The sequence below is a fragment of the Diaphorina citri genome, unplaced genomic scaffold (genome assembly GCF_000475195.1).
Source record: "Diaphorina citri unplaced genomic scaffold, Diaci psyllid genome assembly version 1.1 scaffold1439, whole genome shotgun sequence".
Lineage (NCBI taxonomy): Eukaryota > Metazoa > Arthropoda > Insecta > Hemiptera > Psyllidae > Diaphorina > Diaphorina citri.
In genome coordinates, this window is record NW_007378865.1 from 10489 (window position 1) to 37130 (window position 26642).

Below are 26642 nucleotides of genomic sequence, written 5' to 3' on the forward strand. Positions count from 1 at the left end.
GTGAACTCGAGTGATATTATAGAGGATGATGATGATGACGATCCAAACTATGAGGAACTGAAAACCTCAGCACGGGAGAGTCTAATCAATGATGATTTTGATGATCCTAACTATGAAGTCCTTAGTAGTGTTGTACGTCGAACTGAGTCAACAGCAACCAATCAAAACAAACACGAGTCTGCAGAACATAACTATGCTTCTATTAACAAATATAACAAGAAGAAGTATCGGCAGTCAGAACCAAACTTCCCAAGTGCAATGAAACAATATGACAATAATAAATGATAAAATGCCGTCATGAAAGAGATTTCAGTCATCCCTTTGGTTCAGGCCCTAAACCAAAGTCGGGTTCTAAACCAAATGCCGGGGTTAAAATTTTAAATCCATCCATATCCTACAGTTAACACGAACAATAACATTCATCTGGTTTATTACCCCTGAAACAAATAGCATTGAACCTAAGCACGAATATTCAGGAACCTTTTTTTCTAGGGTGTTACAATTTTATCAAAAGAAAGGACAGTAATAAAATCAGGTAGGTGAAGACACTTCGCAAATATCCGTCCCTTTTAGATTTTCGGGCACTTTGCTTTTCCTTTGTTCTTGGGAAGCGACCCATTTGATACGTGAGTACAGTAGGGCGATCTTAAGAGGGATTAAAATCGGGTTATAAAACGAGAAACAAAGAACCTAAAATGACACCCAAGTGTTCATAACTACAAGTGTCCCAAGGTTAAGGAAGTAACATACTTACGTTTTGTCAAAATAACACTTCTGGCCACTTACCTGCAATTAATACAACTGAACCATTACCATCTTTCGCTGAAAAAAATAAAGTGTCCCAAGATTAAGGAAGTAAAATACTTACGTTTTGTCAAAATAACACTTCTGGCCACTTACCTGCAATTAATACAACTGAACCATTACCATCTTTCGCTGAAAAAAATATGACTCTGTCTTGCTCAAATAATTACTATATTTGTACTAAATTTCCACTTCCCATTTTAGTTTTTGGCAGTTTTATTTAATAAAACGTTTCGTACAAAAAATACATAAAAATGTTTACATTTACATTAAAAGTATCCATGATGTGTTTTTAATTTTCATCATTAACCAGAAACAAAAAACGCCGACCCCACCTGAGTGGGAAAAGGCTAAGAAGAGAGCTTTTGAGTCCCATATAGAAATATTCAAAGTCTACTTATAACCGATAACTTTTATTTGAAGTAGTGTTTTAAATGCAATAGGCTAATAGGTAATAGGGGGGTATTGTGTCAAATCCAGTCATCTGCAGTTAGCTTGAAAAATTGAAAAACTTTCGTTATGAAGCATTTGGACTTTTTCATGTAACTAAAGAAAAGTTATTTTCAAATTTCAAAATCGACTTGAGCTATGGGTGTCTTTCAGATTCAAAGGTTACTGATCTAACTTGAACAACATTGGGAATGGTCGGATTTAAAGGACAATTGGGCTAATTTTGTCCTCTCTTTCAGATTGCTGGGTTTCACATCACACCCCTCGTTAATGAATTTCAATGTGATATTAGTTTTAAGTTTTATGACGTTTACTCGAATTATTATTTTGCTAGTTATTTATTCTTCTTGTCTTCGTACCTAATGTTCATTTGAAAATAGGTAGCAATATGTATTGTCTTGTCATCTTGTGAAATTCAGTATAATTAACTTTTTTTTCTGTTTTACAAAGTAATGAAAATAATCATGGTCTTTTATTACAAAAGACTAACTCACATTACCAGGGTTCAACCTTGCCAGTCTCAGTCGTGTCATTGTACCTTCATCTCATCCCCCCCCCCTTTTTCTACCATTTTCTTGATTTCTCGATTTCTGTCTCTCCCATCTCCCTCAGTACACATGTGGCAGTGCACCAGCCCAAGTTCCAGTAAACATGTATTTCTCTTCAGACTCCACGAGGGTACTATTTTTCCTTTCTTCCTCTTTAGAACTCCATCTCTCATGACGACGAATCAAGGTGTAGGTGTTTTCCTTCCGGGAAACTTTCAGAAATGGAACCAGTTCCCTTTTGGAAATTGAAATAGCACTGTACTAAACCATAAAAAAAAAATCCAAGATGTTGTACCATCGAAATCCGTTCCGTTTCAGTAAATTTCCCGAAAATACATCTTTACTTTAACGTGTACCGTCTTTTGTCCTCCCTCTCCCATTTCCCTCTTTCTAACTGTCTATTATTAGAACTCCATCCTTCAATCCCACAATTAACTTTATCATGTAAAATAAGCTGTCATCCTCTTCACAGGGTTCAATGTTGAGGCGTGCCATGAACGTAAACCTTTTTTTTTAAAAGAGGTTTGACAGAGGGAACTGTAACTGCTATGGTCTTATCGTCCCGAAATCGAAGAGAGAAGGAAGACAGGATAGAAGAAAGCCAGCCATTCCGAGAACGAACATTATCCCAACAGGATAGAATCCGCCCCGGGCGGGAATCGAACCCGCGGCCTAGCGCTTACAAGGCAGACGCACTACCAACTAAGCTAACTAGGCTGGGACGTAAACCTTAACTTATGTGTCCTATGTGAAAAGCAAAACATCAACATCCGGAGTTATCATTCTATTTTTATTACTTTCTATTACCATAGGTCTCTCAGACGGTCGAAAGACCTAGGTCGGAGCCTTTTTCCGCCACGCAGATTCAGACGGTCTGTCAGAGTTTCAGACATAGTATGTATCGTTATGTACACGGCACGCCCCAGCTATAATAGGTGATTATGTATTTGGAAACATTCACATATTTCTTTTTATATATATTATAATTATGCATTATTTTTAATTCTGAGATATTTATAAGCAAACGAAAATTCAAAATGTGCAACTTTATTATTCCTCTTATTTTATACAAACTATATTTACTAGGTTAGGTATATTGTTTATTGATTTTGTTGAATTTTTACTGTAGAAAAAAAAAAAATAAATAAAAATAAATCCCATGTTTCGTAAAATTATAAAGAAAATAATTATAAATCACTCTTATTTTGATTGTTTATTTTAACTTCCTCTTATTATTGATTAATCTTTGAAAGAACACGTGTGTGAGATCCTTGACATCCTATTTGAATAATTCTAAGAAGCACCCTTAATCCCGTAAAAACGGATTGACCATTCAGAATTCAGCATTTTCAGTTAAAGCGTCCCAATTAAGGCAAATGATAAAATGCCGTCATGAAAGAGATTTCAGTCATCCCTGACTTTGGTTCAGGCAATCAGGCCCTAAACCAAAGTCGGGTTCTAAACCAAATGCCGGGGTTAAAATTTTAAATCCATCCATATCCTACAGTTTACACGAACAATAACATTCATCTGGTTTATTACCCCTGAAACAAATAGCATTGAACCTAAGCAGGAATATTCAGGAACCTTTTTTTCTAGGGTGTTACAATTTTATCAAAAGAAAGGACAGAAATAAAATCGGGTAGGTGAAGACACTTCGCAAATGTCCGTTTAGATTTTCGGGCACTTTGCTTTTCCTTTGTTCTTTGGAAGCGACCCGTTTGATACGTGAGTACAATAGGCCGATCTTAAGAGGGATTAAAATCGGGTTATAAAACGAGAAACAAAGAACCTAAAATGACACCCAAGTGTTCATAACTACAAGTGCCCCGTGTTAATTGTGAATTTCTCGAAAGAGAGAAAAAAATCGAGTCTGCCTCTGCAGTCCCAGCTTATCAGGCAAGTACCTAAATAAATTGACTTATTGATGTTGGTTATGTTTCAGGTTATACATGTATCAGTGTACGTGAACCTCTATCCAATACAATCGAGTCTGCCTCTGCCCTCCCAGCTTACCAGGCAAGTACCTAAATAAATTGACTTATTGATGTTGGTTATGTTTCAGGTTATACATGTATCAGTGTACGTGAACCTCTATCCAATATATCACGCCGTCCTACTCGTAGTGTAGAACCATCTCATTATGCCACTGTATCTGATGATTCTGATGAGACCTATGAAGCTATAGAAGAGCCTGCTCAGATCTATACCAGCGGCAGTGAGACATATGCTAAGATAGCACCTATCGCCCGACCCGAACCCACCTCCCCTCCTGCACTACCTAGTGTGAGTAGCTTGAGATCAGTAGCACAGAGTACATCTGTATCTCCTAACACATCCCAGCAGTCTAGTAGTAATAACAGTCATACGAGTCAGCGTGCACATTCCCCACTAGTTCATGCTACGGCTGATCTCGCTCTGTCTTGCTCAAATAATTACTATATATTTTGTACTAAATTTCCACTTCCCATTTTAGTTTTTGGCAGTTTTATTTAATAAAACGTTTCGTACTAAAAATACATAAAAATGTTTACATTTACAGTAAAAGTATCCATGATGTGTTTTTAATTTTCATCATTAACCAGAAACAAAAAACGCCGACCCCACCTGAGTGGGAAAAGGCTAAGAAGAAGAATTTAGGATTTGGGGCTAGTTGCAAAAAATCATCAGTTAAAATACATTTACAAATAGGTACATTCGAAAATTTACAGAACAAAAACCTGTGACTATAATCAGTATAAACTGAAGAAACCAGCCTAGTTAGCTTGGTTGGTAGCGCGTCTGCCTTGTAAGCGCTAGGTCGCGGGTTCGATTCCCGCCCGGGGCGGATTTTATCCTGCAGTTGCAAAAAATCATCAGTTAAAATACATTTACAAATAGGTACAATCGAAAATTTACAGAACAAAAACCTGTGACTATAATCAGTATAAACTGAAGAAACCAGCCCAGTTAGCTTGGTTGGTAGCGCGTCTATCTTGTAAGCGCTAGGTCACGCCATTCCCGGCCGGAGTGGGGTTTATCCTCAACAGATAAGGTTCGTTCTCGGAACGGCTCCTTTTCTCCTATCCTGTCATCCTCTCTTCTTCCGGGACGGTTAATAACATCTAGCCACTGAATTTGGCATTAATATAGGTCTTCTTCCTACCAAGCGATCGTGCCAAACCGTTGTATAATCTGATCCTGACTGATCAATTCAATCTGCAAAAAAAACTGAAGAAAACCTGAGCCAGCCTAATTAGCTCGGATGGTAGCGCGTCTACCTTGTAAGCGCTAGGTCACGCCATTCCCGCCAGGAGCGGGTTTTATCCTCAACAGATAAGATTCGTTCTCGGAACGGCTCCTTTTCTCCTATCCTGTCATCCTCTCTTCTTTCGGGACGGTTAATAAGGTCTAGCCACTGGATTTGGCATTAATATAGGTCTTCTTCCTACCAAGCGATCGTGCCAAACCGTTGTATAATCTGATCCTGACTGATCAATTCAATCTGCACCTTCTTCCTCATATAGAAGATCGGACAGTCTCTACTCGTACATATCACTTGCTCATGCAGACTCCCCTGGCACGTTTGACATTGTGTCCACAGCTGACACGGGAGCTTACCCACCTGAGCACCTGGAAATAGAGTGGATTAGTCAGCGCTAGAAAAGTAATTCAACGCCCTAGCTGCCAAAGCTTATTCCACGGTATTTACCCAAATACTCCTATGTATGAAAACATCTCCCTTGAATGAGAGACAGGTTCGTTAATTCTTGGAATTTTTTCATCAAGCCAATAACAAAATTTCACACAAACACCCCTCCTCCAGATACTCATTGAATATGAAAATACATAAGCGGCCCGTGGCAGCAAGAGTGGTCGTGCTATTACGCCTAAAGAGGAAAAAATCAAGGGAACCTGGAAAACCTCCGGATAATAAACCTACACATAAACTTACCTGTGAACCCATACACAGAGTTGGCAAGCAAATAACAAAATTTCACATAAACACCTCTCAGATACTCATTGAATATGAAAATACATAAGCGGCCCGTGGCAGCAAGAGTGGTCGTGCTATTACGCCCAAAGAGGAAAAAATCAAGCGAACCTGGAAAACCTCCGGATAATAAACCTACACATGAACTTACCTGTGAACCCATACACAGAGTTGGCACTAATCTTCAACGCAAGCTGTCGCCCATCCAGCACTTTCTTCTTGAACTCATCTGGCTTCGTTTTCAGGACCTCCATTGTTACAGTTCCTTCAATGAAACCTCTTAAAAAATTGCTTTTGTCTCGTACCTAGTGTCATAGCTTCCTTCAACTCCTTGGTTCCAAACTTGACCATGACGGAGTCTGTATCACCATAGATAACCACAGCATCATGCTCGTAACCATTAGCAATACAGTACTTGTGTTAACTCATCTGTTTCCTTTTTCAAATCATTCTTCGCCTGTTTTCGCGCCGACAGCAGATTCTCCAGAATCTCAGGAAGCAGTCCCTTCCTTAGGGAACTTTTGAGGAAAAAGTTCCCGCACGGGGTTTTGGAGTACTGGTCCGGCGTTAGTTCCAGTTTGGTGATTGTCTGTGGCGTAAGTAGTGTGGTGTAGCAGAGGTTGTGAGCCATCATGATGCTGGGGTATAGAGAGCTGAAATCCAACGTGGCAATGGGGTCCGCGTAGTAACCTTTCTTGGGTTCAATGACCGTGGCTCCTTCGAACTGATCTTCCCCTTGTCCTCCTGGTAACAGAAATAACAGGATGTTATACACAGGGCCACAGGAGAATAGAATAGAATATACCTTGTTTGTCCTGCTCGAAAGAGACTAAAAAGTTCCTTTACCCCAGCAGTCTAAACAAGGCCTCGTGTATTTTATGGGTTTAACAGCATAACATGTAGAAAGCAACGGGGGAAAAGTACCCATAGAAACATAGTACATAGAAACGAGGACAAATTTAGTAGTGAAATTTAGTTCATTTAATTTATCATGTACCTATGTATATTATATGAAATAAAGAGATGTATATGTTAACAACTTCGAGTAGCAAAGACCCAACTTTTATAAATCGCAGCAAATCACTGCTGCGGGGTGGATCGAACCATAATTTTTTCATCTTTTATGAGTTTAATTTATGTGATTGTGGGGAAATACTGCGGGGTGGATCGAACCGCCTAAAACGGGGGAAAAGTACCCACTTTTTTAGTACATAGAAACGAGAACAAATTTAGTAGTGAGTAGCAAAGACCCAACTTTTATGAATCGCAGCAAATCATTGCTGCGGGGTGGTTCGAACCATATTTTTTTCACCTTTTATGAGTTTAATTTATGTGATTGTGAGGAAATACTGCGGGGTGGATCGAACCATAATTTTTTCACCTTTTATGAGTTTAATTTATGTGATTGTGGGGAAATACTGCGGGGTGGATCGAACCATAATTTTTTCACCTTTTATGAGTTTAATTTATGTGATTGTGGGGAAATACTGCGGGGTGGATCGAACCATAATTTTTTCACCTTTTATGAGTTTAATTCCACTTTTTTAGTACATAGAAACGAGGACAAATTTAGTAGTGAGTAGCAAAGACCCAACTTTTATGAATCGCAGCAAATCATTGCTGCGGGGTGGTTCGAACCATATTTTTTTCACCTTTTATGAGTTTAATTTATGTGATTGTGAGGAAATACTGCGGGGTGGATCGAACCATAATTTTTTCACCTTTTATGAGTTTAATTTATGTAATTGTGGGGAAATAGAAGACAAGACGAGGCCCACCTACTCGTATGTAACAACATCGGCACAACCTCTATCCGTGTAGCCCCGCAGTCGTGGCAGTCACAGAATTGTGGAGCTTCACATGCTGAATTCATTTGGACACGGATAAAGTAAGTAAGTTAAATATCCCAGGTGAAGAACCACAAACACTTTCCTTACCATGATAGGTGGGTATGATGAAGTTCTTCTGCCTTGTAATTGTGGGGAAATACAAAACAAGACGAGGCCCACCTACTCGTATGTAACAACATCGGCACAACCTCTATCCGTGCAGCCCCGCAGTCGTAGCAGTCACAGAATTGTGGACCTTCACATGCTGAATTCATTTGGACACGGATAAAGTAAGTAAGTAAGTTAAATATCCCAGGTGAAGAACCACAAACACTTTCCTTACCATGATAGGTGGGTATGATGAAGTTCTTCTGCCTTGTAATGGAAGAGAAATAGTGTTAGGTCAAAAACAGAGAGGAGCAGAGAGCAATCGAGCAGGTAAAGGGAAACAAATGTGTGGATTGGATTTCTTAGGCTAAAAACAGAGAGCCCACAGAAGTCTAAAGTAACTAAAGAATGTTGAACAGAGAAGAGAGCCTTTTCATCATGGCAAGTCAAGTCAAGTCGTAAGCATTTGGACTACATGAAAGCCGCCTATCCTTACAGGAATTTAGCAAAAAAATTAAATGAAAATTTCAATAACTTACGTCACAGCACCATCTGGATCTCTGTTGATAAGGAGTTTCTGCAGACAGGTGTTAATCATGTTAGCTACTAGAGGTGAATTATCACGCCGCACTGTCTCCAAACCTGAAATCACCACAGAAACATTATTAGGGGGATGGTTAAAAAGGTTTCATTTTGAAGTTTCTGCAGACAGGTGTTAATCATGTTAGCTACCAGAGGTGAATTATCACGCCGCACTGTCTCCAAACCTGAAATCACCACAGAAACATTGTTAGGGATGGTTAAAAAGGTTTTTCATTTTGCAGATATTTGACAATAAAACAATTGCTAGTCAATAAATCCAGTGGCGACAGCACTTTCAATGCACCAGGTGCCAATTTATCACTGAAACTAAAGCTAGAAACACACTACCATCACGCCAGGTCACGTGACGTAACATGATGGTAGTGTGTTTCTACCTCAAGCAACCTTCCGCGTGATTTGTATATGGATGGGTGACATTCACGTGTTGCTGGCTTTTCCCAGCAATCGTTGGCCTGGATGAGGTTAATGCGAGGAGACGGGTAGCTTGTCAAATAGAGGGTAAAACGCCCGTCACTACAAACTTTGGTAGTTTCAAAAGTCAGTTACAGAATGGCGTTTAACCTCCTAAAAACCCCGGCTAGGTCTGACAGCGCATAATAAAAAAAAGGAAGGAATTTTAATTGAGTTAAGCATAAATGCTTGCCACAAATGATCACGTGTTGCTGGCTTTTCCCAGCAATCGTTGGGCTGGGTGAGGTTAATGCGAGGAGACGGGTAGCTTGTCGAGAGGGTAAAACCCTCGTCACCACAAACTTTGGTAGTTTCAAAAGTTAGTTACAGAATGGCGTTTAACCTCCTAAAAACCCCGGCTAGGTCTGACAGCGCATAATAAAAAATCTGGTGTGAACATCACACGACTTTCTATTACATTTGCGGAATACGTATTTGAAAAAAAAAAAGTAAAAATAAAATAAATGAAAATTTTGAGCCTGAGCCTGAGCCTGAGCCCGAGTTTATTCCTCTTATTTTATACAAACTATATTTACTAGGTTAGGTATATTGTTTATTGATTTTGTTGAATTTTTACTGTAGAAAAAAATAAAAATAAATCCCATGTTTCGTAAAATTATAAAGAAAATAATTATAAATCACTCTTATTTTTAATGTTTATTTTAACTTCCTCTTATTATTGATTAATCTTTGAAAGAACACGTGTGTGACATCCTTGACATCCTTTTTGAATAATCCTAGGAAGCACCCTTAATCCCGTAAAAACGGATTGACCATTCAGAATTCAGCATTTTCAGTTAAAGCGTCCAATTAAGGCAAATGATAAAATGCCGTCATGAAAGAGATTTCAGTCATCCCTGACTTTGGTTCAGGCAATCAGGCCCTAAACCAAAGGATAAAATGCCGTCATGAAAGAGATTTCAGTCATCCCTTTGGTTCAGGCCCTAAACCAAAGTCGGGTTCTAAACCAAATGCCGGGGTTAAAATTTTAAATCCATCCATATCCTACAGTTAACACGAACAATAACATTCATCTGGTTTATTACCCCTGAAACAAATAGCATTGAACCTAAGCACGAATATTCAGGAACCTTTTTTTCTAGGGTGTTACAATTTTATCAAAAGAAAGGACAGTAATAAAATCAGGTAGGTGAAGACACTTCGCAAATATCCGTCCCTTTTAGATTTTCGGGCACTTTGCTTTTCCTTTGTTCTTGGGAAGCGACCCATTTGATACGCAATAGGGCGATCTTAAGAGGGATTAAAATCGGGTTATAAAACGAGAAACAAAGAACCTAAATTGACACCCAAGTGTTCATAACTACAAGAAGTGTCCCAAGATTAAGGAAGTAAAATACTTACGTTTTGTCAAAATAACACTTCTGGCCACTTACCTGCAATTAATACAACTGAACCATTACCATCTTTCGCTGAAAAAATATGACTCTGTCTTGCTCAAATAATTACTATATTTGTACTAAATTTCCACTTCTCGTACAAAAAATACATAAAAATGTTTACATTTACAGTAAAAGTATCCATGATGTGTTTTTAATTTTCATCATTAACCAGAAACAAAAAACGCCGACCCCACCTGAGTGGGAAAAGGCTAAGAAGAAGAGTTTAGGATTTGGGGCTAGTTGCAAAAAATCATCAGTTAAAATACATTTACAAAAAGGTACATTCGAAAATTTACAGAACAAAAACCTGTGACTATAATCAGTATAAACTGAAGAAACCAGCCCAGTGAGCTTGGTTAGTAGCGCGTCTATCTTGTAAGCGCTAGGTCACGCCATTCCCGGCCGGAGTGGGTTTTATCCTCAACAGATAAGATTCGTTCTCGGAACGGCTCCTTTTCTCCTATCCTGTCATCCTCTCTTCTTCCGGGACGGTTAATAACGTCTGGCCACTGAATTTGGCATTAATATAGGTCTCCTTCCTACCAAGCGATCGTGCCAAACCGTTGTATAATCTGATCCTGACTGATCAATTCAATCTGCACCTTCTTTCTCATATAGAAGATCGGACAGTCTCTACTCGTACATATCACTTGCTCATGCAGACTCCCCTGGCACGTTTGACATTGTGTCCACAGCTTTGAACCTTCTTCCTCATGTAGAAGATGGGACAGTCTCTACTCGTACATATCACTTGCTCATGCAGACTCCCCTGGCACGTTTGACATTGTGTCCACAGCTGACAGAACTTCTTCTCCAGCTGTTGATACTTATCATTCTCAGCCTCATAGTATTGTTTCTCCTTCGCCAGGCAGAAATTACACAGAGCATTAGACAGCGAGGTGTCGTGTAACACCACCTTACATCCGATACACGTCTGTTTCTTCTGTACAAACATAGAGAGCGCTCCGACGCGTGATGTGGACACGATTTTGGTTCGTGTGTGATCGCCTCGGAGAAGAATGCTTTCGGCTTTGTCTCCGAGGATGGGCGAGAATATCCGAATCAAAGGCTTGGACAGTTGGTTTTCTAGGTAGTAGTTGGAATCGATGGGGACGTTGTTCTCCAGGACGTATATGGGATCTTCGGCTTTCATGTACGCCGGCGTTCCTCAGGTAGGCATCCTTCAGACAGTAGACGGCCAGTCGACGGCGCGTTTGTGGAGTGCCCGCCTGAGAGAAAACAAACGTTAAATATAAAAATCTGGTGTGAACATCACACGACTTTCTATTACATTAAGTCGGACAGTTCTAAAAGTTTCACCATTCGATTCCGCGTGAAATTTTTCCACGAAATGAGGGTTAAGCAACAATTACTTTGGTGAATATCTGGATGGGTGATTATCCGATTTTTACCAAATTGTTACAGTCGCGTCCTTGGACCATACCGGGATAGCATACCAAATTTTGAGGATAAGGAAGGGGAATGATAATAATATCCTGCAACTATTCTAATTGGAGAATCCTAGAAGGACGATTGCTATTATCTTAATCAGACTACCCAGATATAATATCATTCGTATTTCATAACAAACAACCATAAAAAGTAAGAGAGAGAGAGGAGGACGAGAAGAAGAAAGACAAAGAGGAGAAAACATCTAAATCCAATACACTGGAATTCACTCGATAAAGACATGACTTGACGTGGACTCGAACCACCAAGAAGACCTTTTCCCCGAGATTTCAATACTGAAGTTGATAGTGTATTAACATTACTTACTTTTCATTGTCTGTGTTGTTTCCTATTAGTTCCGCGATAGCTTTTGGACGATTTGTCCAATTTTGATTAAATAACTTGAAAATGGTACACACAAAGGAAATTTGATTATGAGACTATTTGGTACGGAATAAGTTCACAAATTATAAATAAAAACCTTGCTTTTTTTACTAACCTATTTGGACTTAGAAGACCTTTTCCCCGAGATTTCAATAGTGAAGTTGATAGTGTATTAACTTTACTTACTTTTCATTGTCTGTGTTGTTGCCTATTAGTTCCGCGATAGCTTTTGGACGATTTGTCCAATTTTGATTAAAAATTTGGTACGGAATAAGTTCACAAATTATAAATAAAAACCTTGCTTTTTTACTAACCTATTTGGACTTAGAAGACCTTTTCCCCGAGATTTCAATAGTGAAGTTGATAGCGTATTAACTTTACTTACTTTTCATTGTCTGTGTTGTTGCCTATTAGTTCCGCGATAGCTTTTGGACGATTTGTCCAATTTTGATTAAATAACTTGAAAATGGTAAACACAAAGGAAATTTGATTATGAGACTTTGAGCTCAATTGGATCTTTCATAGACCACTTTGGTTTCTGAGTGAACCTATAGTTCAATGAACAAACCAACCTCAGTGGTGCAGCGTTGGACTTTGGATCTGAAGGTTGCAATAGGGCGATCTTAAGAGGGATTAAAATCGGGTTATAAAACGAGAAACAAAGAACCTAAAATGACACCCAGTAGTTCCGCGATAGCTTTTGGACGATTTGTCCAATTTTGATTAAATAACTTGAAAATGGTACACACAAAGGAAATTTGATTATGAGACCTATTTGGACTTAGAAGACCTTTTCCCCGAGATTTCAATACTGAAGTTGATAGTGTATTAACTTTACTTACTTTTCATTGTCTGTGTTGTTGCCTATTAGTTCCGCGATATCTTTTGGACGATTTGTCCAATTTTGATTAAATAACTTGAAAATGGTACACATAAAGGAAATTTGATTATGAGACTTTGAGCTCAATTGGATGTTTGGTAGACCACTTTGGTTTCTGAGTGAACCTATAGTTCAATGAACAAACCAAACTCAGTGGTGCAGCGTTGGACTTTGGATCTGAAGGTTGGTGGTTCGATTCCAAGTCGTGTCAAAAATTTATCTAGGTGTAATAATATTCTTTGGTAGACCACTTTGGTTTCTGAGTGAACCTATAGTTCAATGAACAAACCAACCTCAGTGGTGCAGCGTTGGACTTTGGATCTGAAGGTTGGTGGTTCGATTCCAAGTCGTGTCAAAAATTTAACTAGGTGTAATAATATTGGACACTATATTTGTGACAAGCATTCAAGTATGCTTAACACTATCAAAAAAATTCCTTTCCCTTTTTTTAGTTTACTGAACCACTTACCTGCAGATCACTGATAATGCTGTGCTGTACATCTTCCTTCTGCTCCTGTAGGAAATGATAACTGACACTGTTCAGCGTATAGGAACGAAGCTTGTACTCTCTCAGTAGCACGAACAAGAGGTCGAAACATACTCGCCCTGGAAAAAAAAAAGAAACAGGGGAAATATTATTCTATTAACTTACGGCCAGTTATGAGTTAGCACATGGAAAAATGGCTCCTCATGAGGCAGAAGAATACAAAAAATACTATACCCATTTTTACAAAGGACGTTTCAGTTTTTAACAAGCCTAGTTAGCTTGGTTGGTAGCGCGTCTGCCTTGTAAGAGCTAAGCCGCAGGTTCGATTCCCGCCCGGGCGGATTTCATCCTGAACGGATAAGGTTCAATCAATGATGTAATTTCTCAATTTTTAGTCTTAAGACATGGTATCTTTAGGCTAAAAATTGAGAAATCACATTGATTGATCTCAGGTACCATAAGCTTTGTACAAAACAATACAGATAAGGTTCGTTCTCAGAACGGCTGGCTTTCTCCTATCCCGTCTTCCTTCTCTCTTCGCTTTCGGGACGATAAGACCTTGGCAGTTACAGTTCCCTCTACCAAATATATATCTTAAAAAACTCTTTTTACATCAGTAATATTAAAATTAAATTAGTTAATTTTATTACATCAGAATTACCTTCAAAGTTGATAGTCTTGTTCTCTCGCTTCCCCATCTGTTTGCTCTGGATAAAGCTGTCCTTGATAACAGATCGAATGTCTTTCACTCTGCCCAGGAACGTGAAATTCTTCACGCCTAAAGTCTCTCTTCGCTTTCGGGACGATAAGACCTTGGCAGTTACAGTTCCCTCTACCAAATATATATCTTAAAAAAAGGACTCTTTTTACATCAGTAATATTAAAATTAAATTAGTTAATTTTATTACATCAGAATTACCTTCAAAGTTGATAGTCTTGTTCTCTCGCTTCCCCATCTGTTTGCTCTGGATAAAGCTGTCCTTGATAACAGATCGAATGTCTTTCACTCTGCCCAGGAACGTGAAATTCTTCACGCCTAAATGTTTCGCCCGATTGATCAGATACGGGAAGTCGAAGTTTTGAATGTTGTAACCTGAAATTAGAACGTTAGGTTTGTCATACAAATACATACAATGAAAAATGAAACTCACATGAAGGGGTAAATGTTTCGATACGATGGGCGAAAACCTTCATTAGAAGACATGAAGGTGTACCTGAATCACTTGACCCTTAAAAGTTAGGACTAAGTTACACCAAAAACTAAAGAAAAGAAATAAAACAGCCACAAAGCCTTAAAAGTTAGGACTAGTTAGGACTAAAAGTTACACCAAAAACTAAAGAAACACTCGAAAAGCCAATCAATATTGGGGCCATTTAAAAAGAAATAAAACAGCCACAAATGAGTGAGAATTGAGGGAGAAAATCATAAGAGGCGCTCAGTTCTCCTGTGATACCCAAAATAACAGTGAAGAACTTTACATTACATCGAAATGGGGGTCTTTTCTGACGAAATTCCTGTGTGCGGAGTCCAGTATTTAGAACTATTGCATTCCAAAAAGAAAAAGAACTAAGCTTGCTACGCTAATAATTGAGAACTACATTAGAACTCACCTGTGAAAATATCTGGATCTAATTCCCGTATAAACGCGGACCACTTGTCCAGCAGCTCCGTCTCTGTTTTGCAGCAAATCACTTGGGATCCCACAATCGGAGCACACGTGTTCAACGTGAACACATTTTTCACGAAGATGTTCTCACTGGCGCCCTGACTAATACACATGTTGGCTATTTGAATGAAACATGCGTCCAATGTAGCAGTTGTTTCATTGCTACGAAATAAAAACGGCGGTGAAACACTCATCTTTTAGAATAATAAAAAAAAAAAATATTAATTCTCAGAAGAGCTGGCTTTCTCCTATCCTGTCCTTTGATCTTTAATTTCAGGGCTATGAGACCTTGGGTTCACCCCATTGTTCGTATAAACGCGGACCACTTGTCCAGCAGCTCCGTCTCTGTTTTGCAGCAAATCACTTGGGATCCCACAATTGGAGCACACGTGTTCAACGTGAACACATTTTTCACGAAGATGTTCTCACTGGCGCCCTGACTAATACACATGTTGGCTATTTGAATGATAGGGTCATGATTTGGGTCGGGAAAGATACCCTTGCGACCGGCGCACTCGATGTCAAAGCTTAGAATACGTAACGGAGCGACCTTACTCCATTCACCTGAGAGAAGAGGGCAGAGAGGGGTATTAGAATCAACATTTATTGTTAGAGTACGGTCAAAAGGACTCCTAAATCCTACAAGATTATTGGAGACTTTTCTTTTAATGCTCATTGCTCAATAATTGATCTGTGTTCTAATGTTCTTAGGTCTCCGGTAAGGTAAAATTGAAGTTGAAGTTAAAAAACTAAACATGCTACCAGCACGATATTCAATCCTTAACAAAATATGAAAGGAATTCAAAAATGCTATCATAATCTAGCAGAAAATCAATAATAAATAAACAAAAGACAACTATTTGAGTGATTTACCCAGCCAGAAAAAATTCCATATTCATTGATATTTTTAAATGAGACAAGCATCAGATAAAATATTTTAGTAAGGTAAGCCTCTCAAGTTAGAACAAAGCTGCATTTTTCAAGGGGAAAAAACACCAAGACAGATGTATCAAGACTTACTTAGGTGATCTTATAGAAATTAAATTAAGGAGAAAACCAGCAAATTTATGTAGGTGTGCGAGCATATAAAACTGTTAGTATAATGGAACAAAACTAACTGTTAGTATAATGCAGGGATGGCCATAACGTGGCTCGCGAGACGATCTTGTGCGGGCAGAGAGGGGTATTGGAATCAACATTTATTGTTAGAGTACGGCCAAAAGGACTCCTGAATCCTACAAGATTATTGGAGACTTTTCTTTTAATGCTCATTACTCAATAATTGATCTGTGTTCTAATGTTCTTAGGTCTCCGGTAAGGTAAAATTCAAGTTGAAGTTAAAAAACTAAACATGCTACCAGCTCGATATTCAATCCTTAACAAAATATGAAAGGCATTCAAAAATGCTATCATAATCTAGCAGAAAATCAATAATAAATAAACAAAAGACAATTATTTGAGTGATTTACCAATGTTCTTAGGTCTCCGGTAAGGTAAAATTGAAGTTGAAGTTAAAAAACTAAACATGCTACCAGCTCGATATTCAATCCTTAAAAAAATATGAAAGGCATTCAAAAATGCTATCATAATCTAGCAGAAAATCAATAATAAATAAACAAAAGACAATTATTTGAGTGATTTACCCAGCCAGAAAAAAATCCATATTCATTGATATTTTTAAATGAGACAAGCATCAGATAAAATATTTTAGTAAGCCTCTCAAGTTAGAACAAAGCTGCATTTTTCAAGGGGAAAAAACACCAAGACAGATGTATCAAGACTTAGGTGATCTTATAGAAATTAAATTAAGGAGAAAACCAGCAAATTTATGTAGGTGTGCGAGCCTATAAAACTTTTAGTATAATGGAACAAAACTAGTTGTTAGTATAATGGAACAAAACTGATAGTATAATGCAGGGATGGCCATAACGTGGCTCGCGAGACGATCTTGTGCGACTCTCTAATCATGGTTCACACTTGTTCAAAAATTCTCATCCGAAGCTGAAGATTAGAATTTCCATTCTGAAGATTGTAGACCAAGTTTCACCAAGACAGATGTATCAAGACTTAGGTAATCTTATAGAAATTAAATTAAGGAGAAAACCAGCAACCTTATGTAGATGTGCGAGCCTATAAAACTGTTAGTATAATGGAACAAAACTAACTGTTAGTATAATGCAGGGATGGCCATAACGTGGCTCGCGAGACGATCTTGTGCGGCTCTCTAATCATGGTTCACACTTGTTCAAAAATTCTCATCCGAAGCTGAAGATTAGAATTTCCATTCTGAAGATTGTAGACCAAGTTTTAAAAAATTTCGCCTGCGGTGTGGCTCGCCCCGAATCGGCTCTATGGGAATGCGGCTCCCGAAAGGTAAGGTTAATGGCCACCCCTGGTATAATGGAACCACTTGTTCTAAGCTGACAGTCTAAATAAAGTACTATTTATACTTAAATACTACTGCAAACTGTACAAATTGGTTATGAAATTCGAGAAAAACAGCCTGGTGGGGTCAACTTTAACCAACCTCGGAAAAAAGCGAGTGCTTCAAAGTCTGTTCCAAAACTGTAAAGCTCGAGTCATTACAGAACCTTTCTATAGGTATTTGCTAAAGCTCTGCAGTGTTAGAACGGAACTTAAAACGAAAAGCAATTAGTAGAAAATTAGAAATGAGATATTTACAATTTACAAACAACGTCCATTGGTTTAAAGTTTTAAAAATTTCAAGCATGGGCGATGGGTGTATTTTACAGCAAAAAGAGAGAATGTTACAGCAAAAGAGTGAAGCCCAAGGAACTTGAATGTGACGATTAAATACCTGATCTGTCTGTCATTGTAGCAATCCGAAATTGGACAGCAATGGAATACATAGAAGACAAAATCAAAATTATTTAGTAAGTCAAAAACAAAGGATTCTCAGTCAGCCTAGTGAGCTTGGACGGTAGCACCTGCCTTGTAAGCGCTAAGTCGCGGGATCGATTCCCGCACGGGGTAAACTTTATCCTAAACAGATGAGGTTCGTTCTCGGAACGGCTGGCTTTCTATCCTCTCCTCTGTTAGATTTCAGGACGATAAGACCTCCGTTGTTACAGTTCCCTCTATCAAACCAATTTAAATAATAAGAATAAACACTTACAATAAAAGGGAGAAAAAATGCACAAAGTTTCAATTCTTTACCTTCAGGGGCATGGGATACAATATCATCCGTGGACACATCAATCTCTAGTTGACATAATAATCACTTAAATAAAAAGGAGAAAAAATGCACAAAGTTTCAATTCTTTACCTTCAGGGGCATGGGATACAATATCATCCGTGGACACATCAATCTCTAGTTGACATCGGGACACACACGGTCTGTTTGTATTGCTAAACTTGTGTTGGCCTCTAAGTTGCCACTTTCCGGGTGGGATCTCAATCCAGTTACATCCTACGATATCGTTATCCACCATGAACCGAATGTCGAAGTCAATGTTCGATTCGAAAGCTTTGTACGTATGCGTAGGGAAAGTCGGGAACACACTTTCCTGAAAACAAATTGCAACTTGTTGATGCATTGGTAGGGGAAACTGTAACTACTGGGGTATTATCTTCCCAAAATGGAAGAGAGAAGGACACAATAGGAGAAAGCCAGTCGTTCCGAGAACAAACCTTATCTGTTTAGGACAAAGCCTGTACTGAGTTAAAACTAAGTTCCAAGTTTTCACTCAGGGAAGGCTTTATTCTGAACAAATAAGATTTGTTCTCAGAACGGCTAGCTTTCTCCTATCTTGCCCTCCCTCTCTCTTCCATTTCAAGATAATGAGACCTCAGTAGTTACAGTTCCCTCTACCAATGCATTTGGTTTGTCCACGATAACTCTTGAACAGTTTGAACGGATTTAATTGGATACACATCTCCTACGATATCTCCTACGATTTTCTCATTAAATCTCAGGTCTGATTTGGATTTGGAGTCCCCTATAAGTCCCTTTGAGGCCCCCCATAAAGAACATTTTCTGAATCACTTCTACAGTTTAGTGAACAACTAGTTTCTCACCTTTTCAAGGAGACGTTTAGCACCAGCTCCTCGGCATTGATTTTCTCATTAAATCTCAGGTCTGATTTGGATTTGGAGTCCCCTATAAGTCCCTTTGAGGCCCCCATAAAGATTATTTTCTGAATCACTTCTACAGTTTAGTGAACAACTAGTTTCTCACCTTTTCAAGGAGACGTTTAGCACCAGCTAATCATACAAAATTTTGTCCTCTTCTTTATATTAGCACTATTATTATTAATTCTCAGAAGAGCTGGCTTTCTCCTATCCTGTCCTTTGATCTTTAATTTCAGGGCTATGAGACCTTGGGTTCACCCCATTGTTCTTCTATAGGGAACCTAATGGACATAGATTAGATTTTGGAATCAAAAGGGTCTATGAAGACCCTATAGGTAGGGACCCTTTTTTTCTGAGTGAGTTCTGTCACTAAGCAATACTTACACAGAAATTATCCTTTTAACGCAGATACAAATACATCAATCAAAGAGTACCTATGTTATCAGTAAAAATATCTTCCCAAGTCCAATGATGATAAACAGGTTTTTGAAATTTTGAATTCCCAAGTCCAATTTTCCAGTTAAACTTTTTTTTATTAACTTTTCAACTTTTCATTCTTTTATGTTTCGCGCCTTCCAGCCGAAATGGCTCTTTAGTAATGCCAAATTTCAACACCAAAAGTGTGGGAGCGCTTCAGAGACAGTCACCCATTTAGTCAATTGCAGTTTATGAAAAATCCGTTAGAGTGCGCAAGTAGTTTGCTGAGTGATTTTGATTTGATCACGAATCTTCCTCTTTTTTTTCTTTTTCTTTTTCAAAAAATTATTCTTCAATTTTTCATGTTTCATGTTCATGTCATCTTGAAATTTGTACCTATTCACTACCTTTCTCTAGTCCATCTACCTAAAGTTCTCTTTAATTTACCTATTTATTTTGCTAAGTAGAACCGTCTTTTTCAAAAAATTATTCTTCAATTTTTCATGTTCATGTCATGAAATTTGTACCTATTCACTACCTTTCTCTAGTCCATCTACCTAAAGTTCTCTTTAATTTACCTATTTATTTTGCTAAGTAGAACCGTGAGTAATCTGTTTTTCCTTGCGGTTTAATTATTGACTGACAAGTGCGTCCATCAAGTCTGACTGGAGCTGGACAATCGAGATTCCGAAGTGAATCACCAACTTTTTATGTTGTCCTCATTGACTGACAAGTGCGTCCATCAAGTCTGACTGGAGCTGGACAATCGAGATTCCGAAGTGAATCACCAACTTTTTATGTTGTCCTCAGTGTTCTACTGTAGGCTGTAGGTGAAAGTGATCAAGAAGTCTATTTGTTGAAGACATTTCAACTTTCTTCTCTTCACTGCATGGCTGTAGTTGAGGTGGTAAGTGAAAGTGATCAAGAAGTCTATTTGTTGAAGACATTTCAACTTTCTTCTCTTCACTGCATGGCTGTAGTTGAGGTGGTAAGTAATTTTCACTTCCTGATTTGTTGGGCTTCTGATTGTTGCCCATAATCCAGTTAGCAGAGAGAGATTTCTTCAGGATCATTTGCTTTGAGTACTACCCAGCTCAAATCCCACTAACCATACTGTATACTTTTCACCAGCTCCTCGGTTGTCCTAATGTGGCTGAGAGCACCCTGATATACCGAGTTAGCATGTGATGTCCCAATCCCAATGGTCACACATCCGAATGCAAACAATATACACTGTTTAGCTTCAGCTGCCCCGTAGGGAGTTGGGCAGTGTTCTTGAAAGCAACTTTACAACTTTGCCCTACACATTTTTCAAAATTTTGATGTTAAACACAGTCATGAGGTTATGTAATGTTTTTGACTGCTTTTCTTTTGTACTACCGTACTTATTACATCAACTTTTGGGAAATCCAAATTACAAAGTTTTTAATGGAACTAGCTAAAGGTTTATAAGTATAATTCATGTGAGATCTGTGTACCTTCTTGTCCACTACATGTTCTTATTATTTATTCCTATCCCAGGTTTCATAAGTGCTCTCTAGGTAGGTTGGTTCTTTAGTTTCAAATAGGCCAATTGACAACAATGAGAAATGTGTACCCATGTAAAAATGTTTCTGTTTTACTATACCGAGTTAGCATGTGATGTCCCAATCCCAATGGTCACACATCCGAATGCAAACAATATACACTGTTTAGCTTCAGCTGCCCCGTAGGGAGTTGGGCAGTGTTCTTGAAAGCAACTTTACAACTTTGCCCTACACATTTTTCAAAACCAAGTCAGCATGTGATGTCCCAATCCCAATGATCACACATCCGAATGCAAACAATATACACTGTTTAGCTTCAGCTGCCCCGTCCGTAGGGAGTTGGGCAGTGTTCGTGAAAGCAACTTTACAACTTTGCCCTACACATTTTTCAAAATTTTGATGTTAAACACAGTCATGAGGTTATGTAATGTTTTTGACTGCTTTTCTTTTCTACTACCGTACTTATTACATCAACTTTTGGGAAATCCAAATTGCAAAGTTTTTAATGGAACCAGCTAAAGGTTCATAAGTATAATTCATGTGAGATATCTGTGTACCTACTTGTCCACTATACGCATATTTTTTTTTTTTTGTGGCAACATTGGAAAAAAGTGAAAAATTTTCCATTTCGTCCATTTTTTGTATTTTATTATTCACTTCCCCTCCTCCTTTTCTTTTGGATATTTTTGGATTTGAGTGAAAAAATTTTCACCTCTGTTGGAAGAGAAAAAAGCTTGTATCATTTTGTCGCCCTTCACCAGCTCCTCGGTTGTCCTAATGTGGCTGAGAGCACCCTGATATACCGAGTCAGCATGTGATGTCCCAATCCCAATGGTCACACATCCGAATGCAAACAATATATGTACACTGTTTAGCTTCAGCTGCCCCGTAGGGAGTTGGGCAGTGTTCTTGAAAGCAACTTTACAACTTTGCCCTACACATTTTTCAAAAGTATTTTCTGACGAAATTCTTGTGTGCGGAGTCCAGTATGTAGGACTTCTGCATCCCAAAAAGAAAAAGAACTTAGCTTGCTACGCTAACAATTGAGAACTACATTAGAACTCACCTGTGAAAATATCTGGATCTAATTCCCGTATAAACGCGGACCACTTGTCCAGCAGCTCGGTCTTGAATAGAGAGAGTAGCAGGAAGAGAAAGGAAAGATTAGGAAGAGGGAGGGAGAGAATAAAAGAGAGGAAGGAAAAAGGAAGAATGAGGGATGAAAATAGGAGAAGGGAAGGATTAGTTTCACAGGGAGGGAATGTCTTGATGTGCAAATAAAACAGCCACAAATGAGTGAGAATTGAGGGAGAAAATCATAAGAGGCACTCAGTTCTCCTGTGATACCCAAAATAACAGTGAAGAACTTTACATTACATCGAAATGGGGATCTTTTCTGACGAAATTCCTGTGTGCGGAGTCCAGTATGTAGGACTATTGCATCCCAAAAAGAAAAAGAACTTAGCTTGCTACGCTAATAATAGATCAGTTGCGCTTACTTGGGTGATGTTTCAAAGTCATAGAGCAGGAAAAATGAGGACCAACGGAATTTTTCTTCTTCTTCTAAGACTTCTAGGTACCGAGATAAATCGATTTAAAAAATACAGGTAAATCGTGAAGTTTGACGTCACGGCATACGCTCCCGTAGGCGATGAAGTGATTGTAAAGGAGGCACTTGGTAATGGTGTGGTGTCCACAAAAGTTGTGAAAAGGCTCTCCACTTTACCACAAAGAATAAGAGAGAGGTATTGTGTCTGTAATGATGATTTTTTCAAACATAATCACTGTAGCACCCCAAAGGATTACTGACAAGGTAGCTACAGAAAAATATCAGCTCCAGCTTACCTTCACCAAGAAATTCCGGAGCATCTGCCATATCGGCATCCATCTGTTCCAACATGGCCATTTCATCATCAAAATTCAAATCCCCTCCCATGTCTTCGTCATCATCCATGTTGAATTTCTTTGCACTCGGAACTGATGATCCTCCGTCTGGCCCTGGTCTCTTTTTGGAATTCATGACTACTGTGTGAAACCCTACAACCAATTCTGATATGGGCAAAGCAAAGAGAAATTGGTAATTAGCTAGGAGGGTTGTGAGTTTTTGTGTTAGATCACAGGTTCCAAGGTTCAATTGTTGATTACTAACCAGGAGAAACTATTGTAAACAAAATAAATAAGGTTCATTCTTGCCTCGGTGGTGTAGTGGTCAAGGCACTCAACTGGTAATCAGGAGGGCATGGGTTCAATCCCAGCCAAGGTATGGAATTTTATCCTCAATATAATTTGAGAATTTAAACACAATAATAGTAGTAGCCTACTGCTGGAGTAAAGGGACTTTTCAGTCCTATGTGAGCAGTATAACCTCCTCATTACCAAGCAAAAAAATTCTTTGTATGGATAGATGACCAATGTCCATGATTGTGGACATCTCTTTTGTAGTGAGATAAGTCTGACGTCACAACTCTTTGAACTTTGTCATTGGAACGGCAATTAAAAATTGAATTTTCGACCTTTTAAATGTGAGCAGCATAACCTCCTCATTACCAAGCAAAAAAATTCTTTGTATGGATAGATGACCAATGTCCATGATTGTGGACATCTCTTTTGTAGTGAGAGAGAACTAAAGAGAGGAGGTAGAGAAACAGTGAGATAAAGGGAGGGAGATGGATAAAAAAGAGAGGAAGAAAAGGGAAGAATGAAGTGGTAACAGTTAGTCCAGTGGTAACACGCTTGCTTGCCATGCAGAAGGTCCCGGGTTCGAATCCCACCATCGACAAAAATTTGTACTCGTTTTTCGATTGCAAATATTTCAACGGGTTACTTTCTGGTGTTCTCGTGTTGACCCAGCACCTAAATGGGGAGTATTGTGCCTCTTCTCGCCCATCTGATGAGAGGCATACTACGGGATGGGCATGCTACGACACAGACAACATGCGTCCAATGTAGCAGTTGTTTCATTGCTACGAAATAAAAACGGCGGTGAAACACTCATCTTTTAGCTAAATAAGCACTATTATTATTGATTCTCAGAAGAGCTGGCTTTCTCCTATCCTGTCCTTTGATCTTTAATTTCAGGGCTATGAGACCTTGGGTTCACCCCATTGTTCTTCTATAGGGAACCTAATGGACATAGATTAGATTTTGGAATCAAAAGGGTCTATGAAGACCCTATAGGTAGGGACCCTTTTTTTCTGAGTGAGTTCTGTCACTAAGCAATACTTACACAGAAATTATCCTTTTAACGCAGATACAAATACATCAATCAAAGAGTACCTATGTTATCAGTAAAAATATCTTCCCAAGTCCAATGATGATGAACAGGTTTTTGTATTCCAAAGTCCAATTTTCCAGTTAAACTTTTTTTTTAACTTTTCAACATTTCAACTTTTCATTTTTCCTTTTATGTTTCGCGCCTTCCAGCCGAAATGGCTCTTTAGTAATGCCAAATTTCAACACCAAAAGTGTGGGAGCGCTTCAGAGACAGTCACCCATTTAGTCAATTGCAATTGCAGTTTATGAAAAATCCGTTAGAGTGCGCAAGTAGTTTGCTGAGTGATTTTGATCACGAATCTTCCTCTTTTTTTTTTTTTCAGCACCAGCTACTAGTTTAGGGAGAGCTACAGTGATTTTGAGAAAGTTCTCCAGTTCCTCACCCCAAAACCCAAACACGGTTTGTTTCTGTACAATTTCCACCATTAGAACGGCTTCCTGAATTTCATCTTTGTTACCTGGGAAAAAGACATGGAATAAATTAAGTAAGTAGATTTGTTTCCTGTCTTGTGACAGTATTGGTCATGACTGTGGTAAATTTGAGTAAGACTGCATGACTCCTACCAAAATTAAGCCTTAAATACTTAAAGCCTACTTATATGAAACTTTTTTCAACCTAATTCACAATACCCTTATGACTTTCTTACCTCTCATATCGGCAATGATGGCTCTATTTAGAGCTTCCTTGAAAGCCCTACAGTGAGTACTATTGAACTCTTTGGGTGCAGATACATACAGGTACGGAGAAAATCCATGAACATGGCAGCAAACCGAATTTCCTGAGGGAGAGAGAAGACATGATACTAAGTAAATAAGATATTTAGATAATAGGAATTAGACTAATGTAGGTAACTGGTACATATCTAATCAGATCACGTCTATTAGACAATCAGGTCCTTCTCTTTTTATGGATAGGAGATATACAGTGGTACCTACTTAAGTATTATATGTCCTGCCTGAATAGAACTGAAAAGTCACACTGGACAAACCCAAGATATCTCACCTTCCATGGTAACACCAAACATTCTAACAATAGGAACTGGCTTCAGCTGAGATCCTGGCATGCCAGGAATAGGTTCTCCGGTGTAATGTTCTATGGAGATCTGCTGGAATACAATTTTATCTTCCTTGGGATTCAACTCGGGGGGAGGGGCTCTGCTCCATTTGTCACTAGTCTGTTGACACTCTGGGCCTGAAATATCAAAACAGAAACAAATTGTCTCAGTGCTTATAATATATAGGATACCTGGCTGAAGTTATATACTTACATATTTACAACTACAAATTCAATAGATATACATCTCACCACTTGAAAAAAAAAAAAAAAAAAAAAAAAAAAAAAAGAGAACAGCTGAGTAATAGGAAAGTAAAATTACTGAGTAATAGGAAAGTAAAATTACTGAGTAATAGGAAAGTAAAATTACTGAGTAATAGGAAAGTAAAATTACTGAGAAATAGGAAAGTAAAATTAATTTCGTAAATTCTTTCATGAGAGGCGGTGTTTGATGTAAAATTCCAAAGTTTTACCGAGGCTTCTATAATGAAGATGAAAAAAAAATTCAATTTAGACAGCACAGTCACTGGTGCCTACGGAAGTACCTACTGAAATATGCACTTACATCCAACTTGAAATCAATTGGTAATCAGTCAACTACATAATCAGAATATACATACTTGCCAACTTATCCCCAGTTTCTCTGCCATAATGTAGATAGCTAGAATAGAATAGAATATACCTTGTTTATACTACCAGCATAGGACTGAAAAGTCCCTTTACTCTCGCAGTCTAAACAAGGTCTTATAAGTCGGAAGGGGATCATGGTTATGGTTCATTTGTAAAATATTAATAAATTTTATCCCCTTCTGGTTCTTTATTTCTTACTGTTAGAATTCGAACCGGAAACAAAATATTAGGCACACTTATCATAACATTCCCTCCCCCTTATAGTATGTTATAGCAGTAGCAGGAACTGAAAATAAGTCGGATCGTGGGAGAGCTTGGATCGTGGGTTTTAAGCTGATCAACCTTAGGGCTTCAAATGCAAAGATAAAAGGATACAAGAGTGAAAAGAATATTTTCTTCTTTTATAGATATTTAAAGAAAAGAGTGTAGGTGGGCCATCAGGGCCCTTTTAGCAAATCCCACAAGGCCCTCAAGGTGCATAAGAAGTTTCAAGTTCTGCTTTATTTTCCGGGTACACGCTATGAAATCCAAAGTGATCCTGTTGGATTCAATCTTAAGCAATGTCTTAGTTTAACTTTAAGCTTTACACTAAGATTAACTTCCCTAACAACATCGATG

At 38.4% G+C, this 26642-nt stretch overlaps 2 protein-coding genes and 2 long non-coding RNA genes across 4 annotated transcripts; 2 read left to right on the forward strand and 2 right to left on the reverse strand.

The window, feature by feature from the left end:
• The first annotated feature begins 279 nt into the window (after positions 1 to 279).
• Positions 280 to 1082, forward strand: LOC113470203. Its single transcript, XR_003393344.1, has 2 exons — positions 280 to 732; positions 847 to 1082. It is a non-coding gene; the product is annotated as an uncharacterized LOC113470203 (long non-coding RNA).
• A 180-nt stretch (positions 1083 to 1262) lies between these two features.
• LOC113470202 lies at positions 1263 to 3627 on the reverse strand. The gene is made up of 2 exons (XR_003393343.1): positions 2532 to 3627; positions 1263 to 2307 (listed from the first exon to the last, which is right to left on the reverse strand). It is a non-coding gene; the product is annotated as an uncharacterized LOC113470202 (long non-coding RNA).
• Positions 3628 to 3754: 127 nt separating this feature from the next.
• LOC113470199 lies at positions 3755 to 4352 on the forward strand. Its single transcript, XM_026828455.1, has 2 exons — positions 3755 to 3764; positions 3868 to 4352. The coding sequence occupies exons 1-2, from the start codon at positions 3755 to 3757 to the stop codon at positions 4296 to 4298; spliced, it is 441 nt and encodes a 146-aa protein (XP_026684256.1). The 3' UTR covers positions 4299 to 4352.
• A 785-nt stretch (positions 4353 to 5137) lies between these two features.
• On the reverse strand, positions 5138 to 26044 carry LOC103515894 (DNA polymerase delta catalytic subunit-like). Its single transcript, XM_026828456.1, has 19 exons — positions 26015 to 26044; positions 25344 to 25590; positions 24988 to 25119; positions 24667 to 24798; positions 19231 to 19253; positions 18319 to 18559; positions 15332 to 15596; positions 15275 to 15285; positions 14977 to 15150; positions 14285 to 14458; positions 13348 to 13484; positions 11313 to 11394; positions 10820 to 11200; positions 8423 to 8479; positions 8252 to 8354; positions 7713 to 7744; positions 6205 to 6519; positions 5927 to 6004; positions 5138 to 5414 (listed from the first exon to the last, which is right to left on the reverse strand). The coding sequence occupies exons 1-19, from the start codon at positions 26042 to 26044 to the stop codon at positions 5230 to 5232; spliced, it is 2799 nt and encodes a 932-aa protein (XP_026684257.1). The 3' UTR covers positions 5138 to 5229.
• Between the last annotated feature and the right edge of the window lie 598 nt (positions 26045 to 26642).